This window comes from Pipra filicauda, unplaced genomic scaffold (assembly GCF_003945595.2).
Source record: "Pipra filicauda isolate LSUMZ 115617 unplaced genomic scaffold, ASM394559v2 scaffold57_size4234018_pilon, whole genome shotgun sequence".
Lineage (NCBI taxonomy): Eukaryota > Metazoa > Chordata > Aves > Passeriformes > Pipridae > Pipra > Pipra filicauda.
Genome location: NW_024104731.1, coordinates 2,004,418 through 2,023,468, shown reverse-complemented (window position 1 = coordinate 2,023,468; position 19,051 = coordinate 2,004,418). Strand labels below are relative to the sequence as shown.

The 19,051-nt window shown below is 35.4% G+C and overlaps 1 protein-coding gene across 26 annotated transcripts in view; it reads right to left on the bottom strand.

The window, feature by feature from the left end:
• Positions 1–19,051, bottom strand: part of RIMS2 (regulating synaptic membrane exocytosis 2) — a 458,893-nt gene that overhangs the window by 350,128 nt on the left and 89,714 nt on the right. For 13 of the 26 annotated variants that reach the window (XM_039387624.1, XM_039387618.1, XM_039387621.1 and 10 more), the window contains 2 exons: positions 10,215–10,425; positions 2,402–2,413 (listed from right to left, as the gene is read on the bottom strand). In XM_039387624.1, the coding sequence (XP_039243558.1) occupies positions 2,402–2,413; positions 10,215–10,403 (201 nt within the window). In that variant the 5' untranslated portion in view covers positions 10,404–10,425. The remainder of the gene's footprint in view (positions 1–2,401; positions 2,414–10,214; positions 10,426–19,051) is intronic. The other 13 variants (XM_039387628.1, XM_039387626.1, XM_039387623.1 and 10 more) reach the window with 1 other exon arrangement.

The following is a 19,051-nucleotide window of genomic DNA, read 5'->3' as shown; positions in this document are numbered from 1 at the left end:
GCATAGTAGAAGGACATGTAATATAAATTCCCTCTGTGCATGTTTAACAGCACAACTACAACATACAACACAGTCAGGATTCATGTTCTAACTCCATTCCCCACCACCCTAAATAGCACCAGTAGACTACTGTATGATAGTTCCAATCATTCAACACATGTGCAGTCTCAGCTTTTTCCTACAATCTTTATCTTTATCAAAAGATGTAGCAAGATTTCTACAGGGAACACACAAAAATATGTTTCTAACTCTTCACAGAACTGATTCTTTGAATACATCTCATTTTCCAAATCCATGTTTTTTAATTGGATCAACATACTACCAACAGTCACCAAAGTATCCATAGTTTTATCCAGGAGCATTTTCTATTGAACTTGCTGTTCTGTGGTTACAAAATAGGTAATAGGCCCCTTAAGAAACACTGGAATCCACACCTTCTACACTAACACTGGAAAATGAAGGATAAACAGTAATATTAAGGAATCTCTAGGTGAGTTAATCTAAGGGTAAATGCTATATCCCACCAAATTAAAAACATACTGTTTATATTGAAGTACCTGTTTTGATGGCATCTGCATTCAACAAACCAGGGCTTTTAACCTTACAGTTAGCACTAAAATATCAAGAATAATACCACTACTATCCCTTCTTCACAATATCTGTAGTTGAGAAAAAGTTGACCTAAAATACTTACTGTTTTTTCTGCCTTCATAACTTCTAAAACATCTAATTCAAAGTCAGCAGAAACAGATATTATGTAAAGCAACTTGAGCCACTGTCATTATTTATGGAAAAAACCTATCTAGTCGACTAGGTAGGGAAATTCCTGTCCCTTTCCTCCTTAACATACATACATGGTAAAACTAGATAATAATATAACCTTATTACTGTGACCTTCACACTTTTCTTTTTTTATTTATTATTTTCCAAGTGAATTTAGGATTTGACACTGCTCCAATATAGATGAGTACCACACAGACATCAGTTGTTGGAATGACTGGGGGAATACTGTTGGTATACATCAGTTACTTCCAAGATTATACTGAAAGGGTAAATTCTTCAAGGAGAAAATTGCTCCTTTTGTTCATCTTCTTTTTGTACTCTACAGCTACCTCTGTATTCTACAATACAGAGCGTTACTTCACTGCTTCATGGCCTTTTAATTGTGAAAAACTCTGATGGTCCAGCCCAAAAGAAAACTATGTAACCCTCTAACATACTGGGCCATATGTGGCCCACCTCAAGTGCCGCTTGCCCACTACCAAGGTTACATCCTAAATGGTAACAGCAGCAAGTGACTTACAACTTCTGTGTGAAGCAAGGTATTTCTGAACCACACGGGCAAGTCAAATGTGAGCCTTGACACTGCTATCAGCAAGAAAAAGTTACATTTATTATAGCAAAAGTCTTTCTCTGTATACATTTATGCATATGAACGCTAAAGAATTCCTTTACTTCATCTAATACAGGAACTTATTTGCCAAACACTACAGGGTAAGTTGCTTTTGCAATTTCAATTCTTCAGAATACAGTAGAGATTTTCATGGAAGAACAGATTTACACTAGCTTATGTAGTTTTCTCAATTCTGTTATTTAAAAAAAAATCACACAATTTAGTAAAATATTGAAACATATCCAGGCTTATTCTCAAATTCAGATTTATACTACCTTTTTCTAAACATTGCTAAAATAAAATCAGATTAAAATATTTACTGTAGGTGTAATATTATCAAGACAAACAGAATGCCAGTGACATGCGTAACATCTAACATTATTTCAACGTTATGCTCAACACAATATGTGCACAACATTTTAGGAAAGCCTACAAACCAGTTTAGAAAATAATTTATGTCAGTGGATAACTGGTGTTGCTTGCATATTTCTAAATGTTTAGAAGAAACATATTTTCTTAATATTTACTGTTATATAATTGTATTGTCATTGAAAATCAGAACTGAACTACCATGTCAAAATATTACAAGATAAAATGTTGAGTGCATACAAATCAATGATACAGAGTGCAACAATTATTATGATTACTTTATGCCACTTCTACAAAAATACAAATTAATTTTATCACAAAAACATCTATTACAAAAATTCTCATTTATTTTTTTTAAACTGTGCACATATCATATTGCAAAAGCAAAGGAAAAGTAGAGGCATGCTCACAAAAGCTGCAGAGAGGAATACCATGCATACTGTTCACAACAACTCACAGATTATGAGTAAGCTATTTGAAAAACAGGTAAGCCTTTAATGCCACACATTGCTTTCATTTTAATGACAGTAATTCCCCTTGCCTTCAGTAAGAATTACACCTGTGTAAATGAAAGCAAATGTAGGCCAGGAAATGTCTACCATAAAAGAAAATAACTTTAAACAGAAAAAAGGCTCTAACCACTTTGTCCTCCTGGAGTTCACATCCACGAAAGCAAGAAAGAAAGGACAGAAAAAAAAAAAAGAAAAAAAAAAACACAAAGAAGGAAAGAGTCACTTTCATTTCGAAAGCAAGCAGTAGTATTTATTAGTAAAATAAACAAATAAATAGCAAAGGAATTAATATATATCTTTCTTATTTTCTCCAGTGGTGAGGTAGAACTAGTGAAAAATAAGTAATTTTAATAATTTTCATAATCTTTTCATGGATGAAATTAAGACAATCTTATATATAAAAAAATATTTATACAAAAAAAATTTGGGGATTCATATCAGAATTACCTTAATAAAACAGGTGGGTCATCTTATAAAAAGGATGCAGCATTTTGCCCTACATTCCTTGGACCCCAGTATGGTAAATAATTAGCATTCATCAACACTTTGCCCTTGCAAAGAGTTCAGCAAAATTAAAAATGTTTGTTTACTACAGACAGATAGAGGGTGTGCATAATGGCATAACTGCATGTTAGCCACTCGACAGATCTTTAAAGTCCTGGAGTTCTAAAGCACAAAGAGACAGAATTTGTCACAAGTGTTCACTGCATGTGCTGTCAGATCTATAATATTTATACTTTCTTTTTCATACTCATCAATATTAAACAAAAACATTCCTAATAGTTATTTTCCTTGAAGGAATTGTCTTTTTAGCTGGCTAAAATTGTAAATTAAATAATACTTTAGAAAACAAAAATATTCAAAATGTTTTCAGTCAAAACTAAACTCCGTTTTTGTGAATGAGTAATGGTGATTTTTGTCTGGTACCTTAATTTCACATGCCAATACAGAGACTAAACCTAGGCATGGAATTAAGCATTGGCTTTGCTGGAAATACACCAAGAAAGGGTGACAACTTATTTTATAGCTTTGTTGTTTAGATACCTGTATGATATGTAACTTTATAACATGTAATTCTTATAGAAGGTTTCGGTTCCCTCCAATCCTAGAGTTACAAAGAAACAGGAGAGAATACAACAGAGGCCAAACGACAGTCAGGCAATAAAACATACAGTATACAAGGAGAAGCTGAGGGAGATAGGATTGTTCAGCCTAAAGAAGGCTGGGGTAGGGAAGGGCATGGGAAGAGGGGAACTACTTGCATTCCTTAACTACTTAAAGGTTAGCTATAGGGAACACAAAGACAATCTTGAAGATGCACAGCTAATAGACAAAATACAACAATCAAGGTATTGCATTGAACATTAAAAAAAAAAAAGGAAAATCAAAGTAGTCGTTAATCACTGAAATAAGTTGCCCAAAGAGGTTAGAGATTCTCCATCGTAGAAGGGTTTTGCAATTCAGTTGAACAGAGTCCTTAAAACCTGTGTGGAGCAGGAGAGTGGTCTAGGTAACCTCCATAAATCCCATCTGACCCAATTTATTCTGTCATCCTATGGACAGTGGCAAAAGATTGAAGTATTTTCAAAGAAGCTATGGGGTTTAATGGTATTCTCAGGTATACAATACTATATCATTTACGATGATATAGTAAATATCATTGGAAACTAAATCACAGAATGTCTGTTATCACTCTGTGTGCAGAAACACATTTATCTGCTCAGCACCAGGTGCTCTGATACTTTCCTAGCAGGACTTCCTGTCCCAGTGCAATAAGAGTAGCAGTAATGCTCAGAGATATTTTACACGGAAACATCTAGTGCCACAGTTTCTCATCCTCACCTCTGAAGAGATATACTCCACTATCCAAGAAGATTATACTCCTGTCATTCACACTTTGATCATAACAGTAACCAAGACTTGGTTCACACAACTGACCTATGTTGAATAACCTCCAGGATGAAGAATCTTTTTAGAGAAACAGGCTACAAAATATAAAGATATGTGAAGTTCAAGACAAGCCATCACACTTTACCAAACATCTAAGAATGCCTTCAGCCTCTCAGCTTCCTCCCCACACATTGTCAAACACTCTTGAGTTCATAGCAATACACTGCAAACAATGACATATCTGACTATATGAAAGACAATCTAGCCAGTCATTTCAATAGCAAAGACATTAGAGAAATTATTCAATTCTGTTCTCAAAAAACTGATGCTACAAAAGCAACAAATTGGTCAGATTTCAGTGGTATTTGTCCTGTTCCACATGAAAATGGAAGCATGTTTTAATAGTGGTTTTATGGAGAAAGACCGTATCTCCATGAGTATTCAGACACACAGAAATATTAGCAGAATTACTGGAATTCCATTCTATACTCAAAATAAATCTAGAATGAGTCAATATCTATAACTTATCCTTTTTAAAAAACATCTTTTAGAAGGTCAATCTGGCATCTGACTGCATGAGTCAAAGCCACTCTTTAAGACAGTATTTTCCTCACCTTAAGTGCCTAAAATCATGAATCTCAGTGAAATTATGAGTTCTTCATTGTTTCAGTATCATAATAACCTCTAAGGTTTATGAAAGCTTTGAAGTAGTGAAGAGTTAAAACACACGTAACCTCTGTTGAAATTGAGACCATCTGCTGTTTAATGAGATTCAGAAGAGCTATCAAATGTAAATAGTTTCAAATAAATAAAATTAATAACAGAAATAATTTGTGCAGTTGTCATTTGAAGGGAATGATGGTATCCACATAGTTTGTATTAAAATCACAGGGGTTTTTTGAGCAATCAAGAGAATCCAAGGTATCAATACAGAAATGCAGATTCTGAATATCAGTTGTGCTAGGTATCAGCTGGCATGCAAAGTTTACAGACTGGAAAGGAGCAACATCTCCTGGCTGAAAATGGTAGTTGTGGCAAGATTTTTAGTCCTATTATTAAATTTGAAGTTTTTAACTGAAGTATTATACTGGGACAGTGCACTACTTCTGTACTGTCTTGGCAGAAGCAGGGTCAGCAGCTTGGCCAGGGCCAGGAGCAGAGCACAAAGAGTGGTGTGAGGCAGACCATGCTCCCCCCTGCATGGTTGTGTCCCACAGAATGCACCCAAGGGAAACAGGATAGTGCTCACAACTGTAACTAAGGTCAGCAAAGAATCCAGGTCCCCAGCAGGTCCACAGTGATGAGGGAGAGCTGAGGCAATTCAGGAAGCCGATGAGGCAATTCGGGAAGCCAAGCCTACAGCTTTGGCTCAGAAAGGGAACCAGACAGGTCAGCAGCACAGCTCAGGCAGGGACCAAGGCTCAGTGCCTGAGCAGCTCCCAGGTAAGGGACTGGAGCTCCCAAGAGGGCTTATTGCAGATCGTCCTCACGCAGCTCTTTCCGCAAGGCTGATGATCCCAGGTTACAGCTGCACCACATCAGAGAAGCCAAATGCCATTAGGGAATGAGTGAGGAAAGCTACTAAGGACCATGAGGTATACCAGCTGAACTGTGGTCCTGATAAGTTTGGGTATAACTTTCAAAAGAATAGAGACGGATCACCTCAAATAAAATGGAGCTAATCACTGTTTAGAGATGTCTTAACAGTCATAGACATTCACTATTACATTAACATTGTTCCAATATAACCAGAACCAAATTTCAGATTGGAAGTCTTCAATATAATACAAATTCTATTCTATTCATGGGGAGACTGAGATGGGAAACTAATCCTAATGATAGGGATAACTTTTTCACCCTCCAATTGTGAATTTACAACTTCTGAATGAGAGACTGTCTTTCAAATAATTTAGCAGCTGACTTTCCTTTTTTTCAGAGATACTTGTTCTGAGACACTCCAGAAAGACAAATATATTTGTAGGTTATCAGATTTTAGAAGCATTACACGGACTAAACTGAATAGAAAAAAAAAAACCACACGTGGTTAGAGAAATCCTTTCCTCAAGTTTGTAATGTCACCTGTCTCTTGTAGAGAAATGCAGAATCAAACCACGTCTTCTAAGGACCAACTTATTTGTAAGCAAATCATTGAGTTTATCTCAAATCCTAGTGACTTTAAAAACCTGATTGTGACAGACTAATTCTTTGGTGCCTGACAATTCTCAACAGAATGAAATGGATTATGCATTAGCACAGGCACGCTAAAATTCTGTGTTGTGACTCCAGACAGATGGTCATATCACAAGTCCTGCAATTAGAAGAGAACTTCATGTTTTGCTGTAAATCAAACATAGCCCCAGAGAAATAATCAAAATGCAAAGCTTTCACTGAACCAGAGGGAGCTGAGAGAAGTTCCCTACTTGTGTTTCCCATGATGTTGCTGAATTCTATAAAACAACTGAAAATCTCTTGCTTTCATTCTTCAAAGACAAAAAAAGAAGGATGTTTCAGTGGCTGCAAGTGATAGCAGGTTGTCAAACACCCTGAAAGGTTTTCAGCATGCATTTAATTAAGTCTTCAGACAAGTATTTTTTTCTTTCTGTACAAGTGAAATGTTGGTTTACTGAACTGGAATTCTGAGCTACTGAAGTTTATATTCAATGTTGTATCTATCTGAAAGCTGCATTTTTCCAATATTTTAGCATTTAAATTTCTCACCTGTATAAACCTCATTCTGCTGTCAGCTGCCTCATTCAATGTGCATTTCCCTATATAAATCAGCATAAAATAAAGAAAAAGAACAGTAGTATATTTTATATATCAGTGGTACTCTTTTCACTGAGAAAAATTTCTGCTTGCTGTCATGTGATTTATTACTTCAGTTTTAATCAGTCTGAAATTGTTCATAAACATAAAACACGACAGTTCAAGGTTCCTTACTCCCTTGAAATTTCAGCCCTCATTCTGGCTGAATATTCCATTCATTAACATAATAAGCTGTACAGAAGAAAAAGTGCCACCATTATCAGTTTTATTCGTTTGATCTAGAAGGAACTCCCACATAATGATAATTTTTCAGCTTGAACTGAATGCTAATGCCTATATATTTCAAGCACTGTAACTAAATTGAAAAAGGAATAAATCACCCAAACATTCTGAGAATCCTAATCTAATGCTCTGACATTTCCATGGCCTGCTCCTACTCATGACCATGAACTTTGTAAGCAGTAGTCAGCGTTTTGACCTTTGAAAGAGAAGTGTTCTTACCAATTCTCCATCATCTGAGGTGCATGCTGCTAATACTGGTCTGTACTAAACTATTTAGTAGCTGAATCTGGTGTAAAAGGCATGAGTTTGGCTTGAAAATTGATATTATGAAGAAGATCACGAACAGACGAAGCAGACCCATGAAAGAACATTTCAGACAGTGTAAGAATCTCCTTATGTAAGAATGTCCAAAGCAGACATATATATAACCTGTCAAAAATGTATACAAACACCAAAGACAGCAAAGTTAAAACAGAAAGTTATCAGAAGCAATTTTTCAAGAAGTTGAAGTTGTATCCATGAAGGAAAACAGAGAAGAATGAATCCTGGTAAATTCTGGTAGGTCTAAATAATTTTAATGAAATATTGAGTATAGGCACAAAAGAGAACATAAAGAGGAGGCTACCACAGTCTTTCTGAATTAGATCTTTCATGTTCATATTCATGGTGATTAGAAAAATATTTAGTCTAGAATATAATTTTTGCAGAATGAACTGGAATATATACTTTTAACTGATATTTCAGAAAGAGAAGGTAAATAGGGAATCAACAAAAAAAACAGTAAAAAATTTTTTAAATGAGATGATATTTAGTGTAAAACATCTCAAGTCTAAAATAATTGTTAACTGCAATAGTCTTTCATTGACAAGAAGTATAAAAGGTGGCAAAAATGCCAATTTATTAATTTTTAAGGAGTTTCAGCATTATATCAACTGAAAAATAGACAAATGAGTCTGACATCCACATTAGACAGATTTGTACAAACCAAAATACAGAATAAAATTAGCAAGCATATGAATAAATTATGATAAAATGTGGAAAAGTAAGAACGGCTTTAGTAGAGGGAATTTGTGTCTGTTACATATACTAGAATTCTTCCAAGGAGTCACAGAGAAAGTGAGAAAAGGGGATTTATTCCTACTGCTGAGTTGGAATTACAGACTTCTAAAGAATCTCAGCTGCCATGGAATAGGAACAAATTCATCCATGAGAAAACTCAATTAAAGAAAAGACAAGAACAAAAAGACAGGACTAAATAGCCAGGCTTTTTTTGAGGGAAAGGCATCACCAGTGAAGCCTCACAAGGAATCAGTCTAGAGTCACTCTGTTCAGCATATTCATGAATTATCTAGAATAAAAATGAATGAGACACAGAAAAGCCTCACACTAAATTAGCAACAGTAGTAGAAAAAAATGCCAGTTGAGAAGAGTTTTAGAACAGACTCATAACAGACTGAATAGAGAAGCCAGCTTACAGAAAGACAGATTTAGGTTAGATGGTAAAGAAATCTTTCTGTGGTGAGCATTGTGAAGCAATGGAGCAAATTACCAAAGAGGCCATGGAAGAATCTCGTTGCAAATCTGTCAAGAGACTTCAGACAAATATCTGCCACGTTCACATGCTCCATCCCAAGGAAAGTCTAAACGGTGTATTAGGAAATGAAGCTGCCTCCCTAATGCACTTTTTCTATGTTTGCAAGTATGTAGGCATAATGACTCAAATATCTGTCCTCACTGGCATTCATAATCAGATGAAATTACTTCAGAAATTATCTCTCTTATTACCGGCAACAATTTAGTTAGTTATAAAAAACAAATAAAAATATGTGAACTTACTGAAGACAAAATTGTTCAATTATCTTAATGAAATCCAAGGCAATTTGAGACACTTACATATAATCTTATTTACATTAATAATCAGGAAATATTATTATACTTTTGGTATATTTTTATTTTTTTTATTATCATATACTTTGTCAGTCAAAAACTTCAGTCCATTATTTAAACATACCTTTCAATATTAGACAAAGAAATACATACCATGCATACCATTGTCTCCTAGCTTCCAAAAGATGATATTTACTGATTGCATGATATTTGCAAAAAGCATATTACAAGAAAAAAATGGATTTATGGAAATAAATAATATAAAAATATTTTAATAATAAATATTAAAATATTGCATTCTTGTATTGCTTTAAAAAATTGTGTTTCCACAAAAGACTAGCATAATACAGCTAGAGTATTGTCATAAATCTTCTACAAGTATGTGTCAGAATCTGAGATTCTGTGTATCAGATCTGAACATTATATCTGAAATGCTGAATAAATTGATCTCAAGAGTTTTCTGTGATTACTTCAGTTGTGCTGAATTTTTTACTCTATCATTCAACTTTTTAAGAAACTCAGAATGTGTTTTGCCTATTGTTATACAATAAACACCAGTATATACTAGTTGTAACAATATATATTAATGCATTTAATTTTTTCCTAAAAATAGTTTGACATTTGCATGTGTATGTATATAATAAATATGCATAATATATGTGCATATGTATAATAGATAAGAAAGGTTTAAAAGCACAATATTATATTATATATAATATTCTAACACTACTTTTACCATAATCTTGTGCAGAAGTGCCTGGGCAAGCAAGAGAGAAACAAAGCCTTGCTCTACCCTGTAATAATCAATGTCTCAGTAGATCACTAGATATACTTCCCTGTCTTAAACAGTGGCTCACCCTCCAATCAAAGAATTGTCCTTTCATGAGCTTGTTAGTCGAAAAATTATACATATTAACTTAAAAGTCGTAATCACAAATCCATCTGCAACTGGAAATTACATGAAATGAGGACAGATGTCTTAAAAGCCCCTGAAGTAGATATCATTACCTCCTTAAAGGAAATCTGTTTCAGTAGTTATGTGATTTGTATGCATAAGCAATGAATAAGAGATACTGAGTTCAGGAGAAGCTTGTTAAACTCTCGTAACTCCATACCTTATTTGACCGTAAAGACACTCTTCCTCCACAGCGTGCACAGAATTTAGTTTGGCAATATGAACAGTTATGGCCACAGCCATCAGCAAATTTTGTTTTGTGGCAGATGCCACAGGTTGGGGCATCACCCTTCTGCTCCTGCTGCTGCTGTGATTCTTCACCCATCTTCTTCACTTGCTCCTTATACATTTCAAACTGCTGATGTAATTTTCTGCAGAAGAGAACATACAAATACAATTAAAATACAAATCAGAGTGAAATACTGTAGTAAAGCAAATACATTTAATTTACGATGCTCCAGAAGTGTTACATTCAAGAATTACTTCTTTTTCATTATAACTAAAATCTAGGAGGAAGCTCAGCACTGATAGCACTCAGCTCACAGTCCAGCTGTTACAAAGGGAAGTAACTCTGATTCAGGATGTGACCAGCTGTTTGCTGAAAATACAACAGTAAGAAACAGGTTGAGTGATCAAAGAGCCCATAGCACTAGACAATAAACTGGTTAATAGCAGGAAAAAAAAATCAAATTCATTCTTCCAAGTGTTCTTTTACCTAATTCCACCAGACAGATGCAGATATCTTCTTTTGATATAGCTTATCATCATTTATCTAACAATACTTCATAGAATAATGATTCTAAAATGCTTTTTCAATGACTTTTCAATCACCGGGTTCAAGCCCATAAGTAACCTCATCTTAGCAACTGATTATAAATCATTTAAGCCATTCATATCATTAGAGAGGAACTACCATCTTATGTAAAACGTAAGGTAGAAGACTACCTTAGGTGTAAAATCCAGGAATAGTAGTTTAAGACACACACACACACATTTACCTTCCATTTGTAGAACTGGAAACACATGCATAGTCAGTGGCCATGTGTGTACAGAATTGCAATGAATCTTTCAGTCCTGCTACATCATTCATATTTCTGAGTCTGCAATTATGAAATCTCCGTATATGATAATTAGGCGTGTCTCACTATGACCAAACTTACAGATTTATTTCATGATCTATAATGGCAGCTTTTTCTCAAAATCCCTGTTTCAGAAGGTAAATGATGTTATGGGAAATTTAATTTTCATTATAAAAAGTCATAATTTTTTGCTCTCCCAGATTCTGAAAAAGATGCAAAATGTGACATCGCAAATTTTATGAGATTCAAATATAAAGAGAAAACAAAAGGAATTTTGTTTTCTCTTTTATCCTTATCATTCAAAGGGGTCTGAACAGTGATATTTAAATTCATAGCACGGAATTCAACTCACTAATTTTGCTAATAGAGTATGCACATTTTAGCAAATTAAAAGTTATTAATCAAATTTAAGCAAATTATTAGTTCCTTGAAAGCAAAACCCCAAGAATGAAGCACTTTCTATGAAACATTAAAAAGGTAACCTAAAAAAAGATACTAAAATTGCAAAAGACATTTATTTGTCCTTAGAATTATCCTTCTAGAGACTCTTGAGTTTAGGTCATTAAAAAACACACATGAAGCATAGGATAGAACAAAAAATAACCTCCTAGAAAAAAATTAAATCCAGAAGACCAACTTCCTTAAGCGTAAATATATCCTTTATATAGATCAGATATAAATTAATGATGAAAAACTATTTCATCAGAAGTGTTAGAGGCTCCTATGAAAACAAATACCACACAGAGTCACTTAAAGATTAACTTAAGCAGTTATTTACCACAGATATTCACACATATGGCAAGAATTGTTGGGATTTGCTTTGTTTTTCAGGAAAACTCCCCTAAGAACATACTTCACATTACTCTACAGAGGAATTGTAGGAACAAATGGGCAGCTCCCTCTCTCCATCAGGCAAGACGGGAGGCTGGAGGCCTTCCTCTTCCTCTGTGTCCCAAACTGCTGCCTCGAGCCCTCAGCTACCACTGACCCTTTCCCAGACGGAGGGAAAGCAGGGTTGCTTTGTCTTGCTTTTGTGTCATTTATCTAATGTACCTCCTTCTGTCACTTTGAGACCAACTCTGAGTGCACAGGCTGGCCTCAGGGTACAGCAGCACGGACTCAGAATAACAGTGGCACGCTCTTCTCTCACTTTCAGCCCTTCCCACCTTCACAAGCCTCCTGACCTGCAGCACACCAGGGACAGGGGTCTCGTCTGAGGCATCCAAGGGAAGGATGTGAAGGATGTCATTGCCCTGAAAGCCACTGGGGGAGTCAGGGGTGAGGGGCTTCCTCTGCCTCCTCACTGGTCCAACAGAGCTCACTATTGAGTGTTGAATGGGGAAGGACACAAGTTACTAATAAGCGAGAGCTGAATGAAGTTAAAACAAAATTTAGAAATCTGGAAACCTCGCACATTTCAGCGTTTTACACTGACAACAGTATATAATTGGTAGTTGGTAGTCTGGCCTGTTTCCATCAATAACACATGAAAGCTCTGAGATCTTGCTTGCCTTTTAATTTTGCTTAACGTTGCATTCTTCATTTAAAGCATATTAACTATGCTGAACTCCAAGTTTATTTTTAGGCTCCATTCAGTTTTGTGGCTTCCTTATAATCTACAGCCTTTGTTTGTATGATTATTTGCTTACCAGTCTCACTGATGCATAAAAAGCACAAGCCTTTTGCCAAATCTTAAGCCTCGTGTACTGAAATAATTTCACTTTCATTTCCTCTTGAGCACAAGAATCTATGTAAAGGTCACAACTTTTCCCTCAAAGTATAAACTTTTCAAGGTTGTACAGAGTAGTTTTCTAAAATCCTTGTTCTAGCAGGAAACAATTTATCATCTGCCAAAGTAGTTCTTTACTACACCTTTTTCTGTTCCAAGAAAAATATTACATGTATTGATAGCTATCAGAAAAAATTAAACGCAGAAGAATCTATGAAATATTCATTTACACACAATATGTGTTCTACTTACTAAACAGAACCACTTGAGATGAATATGCATACTTGAAACAAAATACAAAATATTCATTTTAGGAAGTTTGTTAAAAAAGTGTTTATTTTGTAGATAAATAATTTTTTTGCTTATCCAGCCTGCACGGGTTTAAGCCAGAAATTAAGCTAATAACATACAGTAATAATTAGGTGTTTAGAATAGAATGGTATCTGAAACACATTTAGTAAAAAATGTTTAAGATATACTTTTCAGAAAACATAATGCAAATAAAACTCCATTTTGTTCAAGCTGTCTGCACTCATATTTTAACTCTGAACATTGCTGCCTGAAAGGGCTTGGGAGTTCAGTTACCAGGGGAAGAAAGTAACCAGTATCAAGACAAACTTCAGAGCCTGGAACTGAACTAGGGTATTCAAAAACTACAATTTCCAGTCTTTATATCCAGTGAGTTAGTCTGTTAATGCAAGTGGTCAAGACCCATCCATGATTCATAGAATAGTTTAGGTTGGAATAGACCTTTAAGATCATTAAGTCCAACTGTTAACTTAGAACTGCCAATTCCACTACTAAACTATGTCCCCAGGTGCCACGTCCATATGTCTTTTAAATACCTCCAGGGATGGTGACTAAAATACTTCCCTGGACAGCTTGTTTCAATGCTTGAAAACCCTTCCTGTGAAGAAATTGTTCTTACTATACAAAGTAAACCTCCCTTGGTGCAATTAGAGGCCATTTTCTCTTGTCCTGTTCCTTGTTACCTGGGAGAAGAGGTCGACACCCTCCTACAACCTCCTTGCAGGTAGTTGAAGAGAGTGATAAGGTCTCCCCTTCAGCCTCCTTTGCTCCAGGCTAAAGATCCCCAGCTGCCTCAGCCACCCCTCATCAGATTTGTGCTCTAGATTTTTCGCCAGCTTCATTGTCCTTCTTTGCACACACTCCAGCACCTCAGTATGTCTCTTGTAGTGAAAAAAAGGGTTCCATACAGGAGTTGCATTCTAGGCCAAAATGCTTATCCGTAATGAAAAACCTTATTCTTATGCATGATAGGGAAATTGTTTTGGTTGTAAACCCAGATAACTATATCAAACCACACAGTAACAAATCATTTAAGTAGAAAACTCAGCAATGCATATCTATAACCCTTATATATGTGTATTTTGACAATGGCCTCAATAGCACATGCCATCTAGCTGTATGATGCAAAGTCTCTCACCTTTATTACATTTGTTTCAAAAATACATGTACTTTAATAATGGTTATAAATTTTAGAGGAAAAATAGAACATGGTATGAATTTATGAAAACACTGACTGATAATGAAAAGTGAGGCTGAAAAATTGCTAATTGAGTTCTGCTCATTTTCATCTCTTGATAAAGTTCCCTGAATTACGCCTGTATCTGCTAGAAGTTACAGTGGTGAAGTTCATGAGATTTATATGACTAATCAAGATTTTCTTTGTACTATAAAACATCATATCCAAGACCGCTTCATAGAGGATTTCTCAATGTCAAAGGCAACTGTTTGTAAGAGCTTGGATTGCTCTGTCGAGGTCAATAAATAGAAACTAGTTGAATACTTGCTTTTTTCTGGAAGGGAGTTAATTTAATTCTCCTTATTCTTGCTTTCCCACACCTTTCCAGGAATAAGAAATTCAGTATCAATCAAAAAGCAGTAGACTGTGAGACTCTCATAATCCATGTCAATGGCAAGTAAGAAAAGCAAGTTTAGAAGTCTGATGTTTCTTATTATTGTACAGAAGTTTTTACTTTTTCCCATCCTCCAGAAATGTCCATAAAACTTCCCGCATTTTACCAAAACAACAAAAAAATATTATTGACAAGAAGTTCTGAAACTATTCCTGCCTTCCAAAAGTTCACATAAATATGCATGAAATTTCCAAAGCTGCTTAAAATCTACCATTAGAAGGGTGACTGTTCAGTAAGTGTCCAGGATGTTTAGGCTAGCTGTAAGTCTAACAGCCACTGCTTATTTCCTGGCTACACTTCTAAGTTTTATTACTAATGTAGCCCGTGCCTCATTTCCTATTCCCAGGCACAGAGCACGGATGTGGCTGGAATCCAGGCTTCAAAAAGAGTTTGTGTGCTTTCGGTTCTGCCAAGTCCATTCATTTAACGATTTTTTGCCTGGTGGCCGTGACTATCTAGTAGCATATGACATTCTCCCTGTACGGTACATTTAAAGTTTCTGCTTTTATCATCATGCCAGTTAACCTGTCACCTAGTACACCTACTTCTCTTCTGAATGAATATTATTCTTACATATATATATAACATATATATAACTTCATGCATTGGTAGAGGCTGGGAAACAACAGGCTGAACAGCAGCTCTGCTGATAGGAAACTCTGGAAAACAGGGTGAAAACCACACAATGAGCCAGTGGTGTGTGTGCTCACATTACAAATCGGACAAATTACACATGGGGTCAAATTAGCAAGAGTATAAGCAGCAGGAAGGAATATATTCCCTTTAGTGGGCAATGGCAAGGCTGCACCTGGAATATAGTGTCCAGACTGCACTCTGCCGGTTCATGAGGGATGTCCAGTTTGTCAATGAAAAAAGAAAATGGTCATGTTCCTAGAGCAGGTAATCTGCAAGGTAGGAATACAGAAGCTGGGTTTGTTCGATCCAGTGAAGAGGAATGGACTAAGAAGTGATCTAACACCTGCCTGAAAATAGCTATCTAATCTAAAAATTACCTGGAAAAATTACAGAGCCAAATTCTTCCCGGTAGTCAAAAATCCAAATAAAAGGGCAAAAGGCACTATTATGGCACATAGAGAGGAGGTTCAGGTTTGGCATTAGGAGAAGCATGTTCATTAGGTAGGCAGTGCACCACTGGAATAGGTTGCCCCAAGAGGCTGTGGGATCGCTATTCTTGGAGGTTTTCAAAACCCACCTAGAAAAAGCACCAACTGCCCTGACCTAGTATTCGCAATAACAATGCATTGACTAGGAGGTCAGTTCAGAGATCCTTTTCAAAGAACATTTCTATTATTATATAACTGGCAATGACTTTGTGGAATCAGAAAAGAAATATGAAGTATAAAGTCAAGCAGAATCATAAGGAAAATTATTCAACAACAATTACTTGTTTCAGCAGTACCGGAAGAAAAAAAAGTGACCACTTTTACCAACAGAAAGAAAAGAACCTTTTCATGCTTTTTACAAACTAGTGTGAAAATAGTTAACTCTCTCAAAGTTTGATCAATGAACTGATATTTACTTTCAACCCCATGTAATGCAATGGGCAGCAAAATTTTGAGTGTATGTTTTCATATGGATGTGTGGTCTATAAAACAGAAATTAAAAAAAAAAAAAAAGACAAAATAAACTAAAGTTCAGCATTGCAAAACAGAACTTTTCTTAATTGCAAAATGATGGTTTTGCCGGTATTCCACTGAAATGAGAAGGGGCATCACACAAAATTCCTCTTCAGAAGACCATGACTCTGCTTTAAGTCTACCAGATAAGGAAAACTTACTAAGCAATTAAAGACTCACATCTAACTTCAAGCAAGAACCTCATATCCAATTCTGTTTAATGGATTATCACACCCAGTCAAATAACACAACTACAGTCCTGAAGCCATTCACAAGAGTGAATTCACATTCACATAGAGTTTTCAACTTTCATATCAGTGAAAATGAAATATTAGCAGGAAGTAGATGTCAGCAGAGATCTCTGTGAACATTCACTCAATTCACAGCACTTTAACTTTCTTGCTGGTAAAATCTCTACTGTGTCATTGGAATTGACATACTATTTCTGTCTGCTTTCCTCAAAAATTAACTATTTTCTACTCTTAGTAGGTTTAACTTTGGAATCATCTCTCTAAGCGAAATGTCTAAGCTTAGACTTTAGATTAAAAAAATATATACCAAAATATATTCAGAGAATGCAAATTGAAAGGGTTTAAAAAACATGACTGTAGAGTAAAAATACTACTCTTTAATCTATGCCTTGGAATTTACAAAACCTAGGAGAAATCTAAGATATTGAAAAGAGCTAGTCAGAGGCACTTAATTTTATTTCCTGCTAGGGAACCAGTTTTAGCTAAACTTTCACTAACAATTTCTTTTATATCTCAGATATAATATGCAGAAAATAGAAGATACCATAAAACCCAATCCATTTGGGTGTTTACCTGAAATGTAAGAGACCTAGATTTGAATTTCTACCTGCCCTGAATCCAAGAAATCTATGCAGATACAGTAACTCACAAGCTTATCTCAAAACTGTGCACAGCCTCTACTATGAGAATTGCACAGATACAGTTAAAATAAGCTCACACATATACAACTTTATGTCTTTGGATAATTTTTCATGAAAGAATATCGTAAAAGACATAAATTTATATTCTAAGTGAATATATATACTCTATATCTAAGTGAAGTAGACTGATTGTGCCTGAAATGCTGAAGAGAAGAAAAAGAGCTAAGAGAATGGGAAGAAAGGAGTGTGGTTGTTGAATGATCATGCCCTTGGTTTATACCCGTGCTGCTGTTCACTTGTAGCTCAAGTAGGAAAAGCCAACTACAGCAGAGATAATTGGCATCCAAAACTATCCAGATCTGTTTCAGTCTCTTTTTGCCATGCAAGTGAGCAGGGTAAAGGTGTCTGTCATACCTTAACATCATTTGCCTCATGCTTGGGAAGGAACCCAAATATTCTCTGCTGGTGGGAACCTCATACTAGCCATTCTTACAAGTAAAATACATGGCCAAGATGATGTCTTCAAGTTGCCCTGGCTCCATTCTCTCTTTTCTCCACTTGCTTTCCACAAAGGCTCCCAGGTCATATTTTATCACATTTTTTTCTCAGTTTATTTGACCTCCCTCACAAAATAGAAAATATTCTCCCATTGCACTCTTCCTGATGTCATAATGAATTAATTAATTTAGTATGACCCTAAATAAATTTGTAACTACAGATATAGTCATGTCACTGAATCTAGTTTATTTTAACACATTCAGAAACCCAGTAAAAAAATACAAGAAAGGATGTGGAAAAAAAGCCACTCCATTTTAACAAACAAGGATGATATGACTCTGTGAACTTACCAATAGATAACACACCAGCTAGACAAAAAGCCTAGCTGGGACTGACAGGATTACTTTACCTTTTTTTTTCTGTTTATAATGCTCAGTATTGAATAAAACTGCAGCCTTTGTTTATTAACTTTGCTTATTAGCAGCAGAAAGGTTGCTCTTTGTTGACGAGGGAGCAGCGAACTACAGCTAAGTACAATAGTCCTGTGCATGGCTACAAGAAAAAGTGAACATTGAGAAGATGAACATATGGACTATAAAGGGCTGAGCCAATTAATGTTATCATATTTCTGTGAAGCTTCGATGATATCAAGATAAAGTTAGTCAAGTTGCATATCAAGGAAAAAAGAAGTAGGTAACTCCTGTCTGTACCTGTTACTTCCAGTTTTCCTCAGAACAACAGATACTTGCTCCTACCTTTTCCTCAACAGTTCAAACTAACTGCAAGATTAAATTGAGAAGTAGTATCTTCGTAACTGTTCCTTGTTTGTTAAAATTAATCTCTCACTGAATTTTTTACTGTACTTTTACAGTATATAATATAGAAAAGGCTAGAAAGTCACGACTAAGTTTTAAACAGGCAGAATATAGTTAAAACATCCAATTTATCTAGATCTTTTCCAAAACTTTTTTGGCTATAATAAGTAATATGGACATTTAAAATTAAAGAGAATACCACATTCCTCCAAGAATTTAGCAATGGCCAAATCATTCAGACAAAGTTCCCTAATCTCTCCGTAGCTGACAGTTACGAGAGTAACCTCCTGTAACTAAGGAAGGTTCCTTCATAACTCCATATGGAAATTACTTTACATCTGTGAATATCTTCACACCACTCTGTGTTCTATTTCAGTGTAATCAAGAAGGTTCCAGTTATCCTTTTC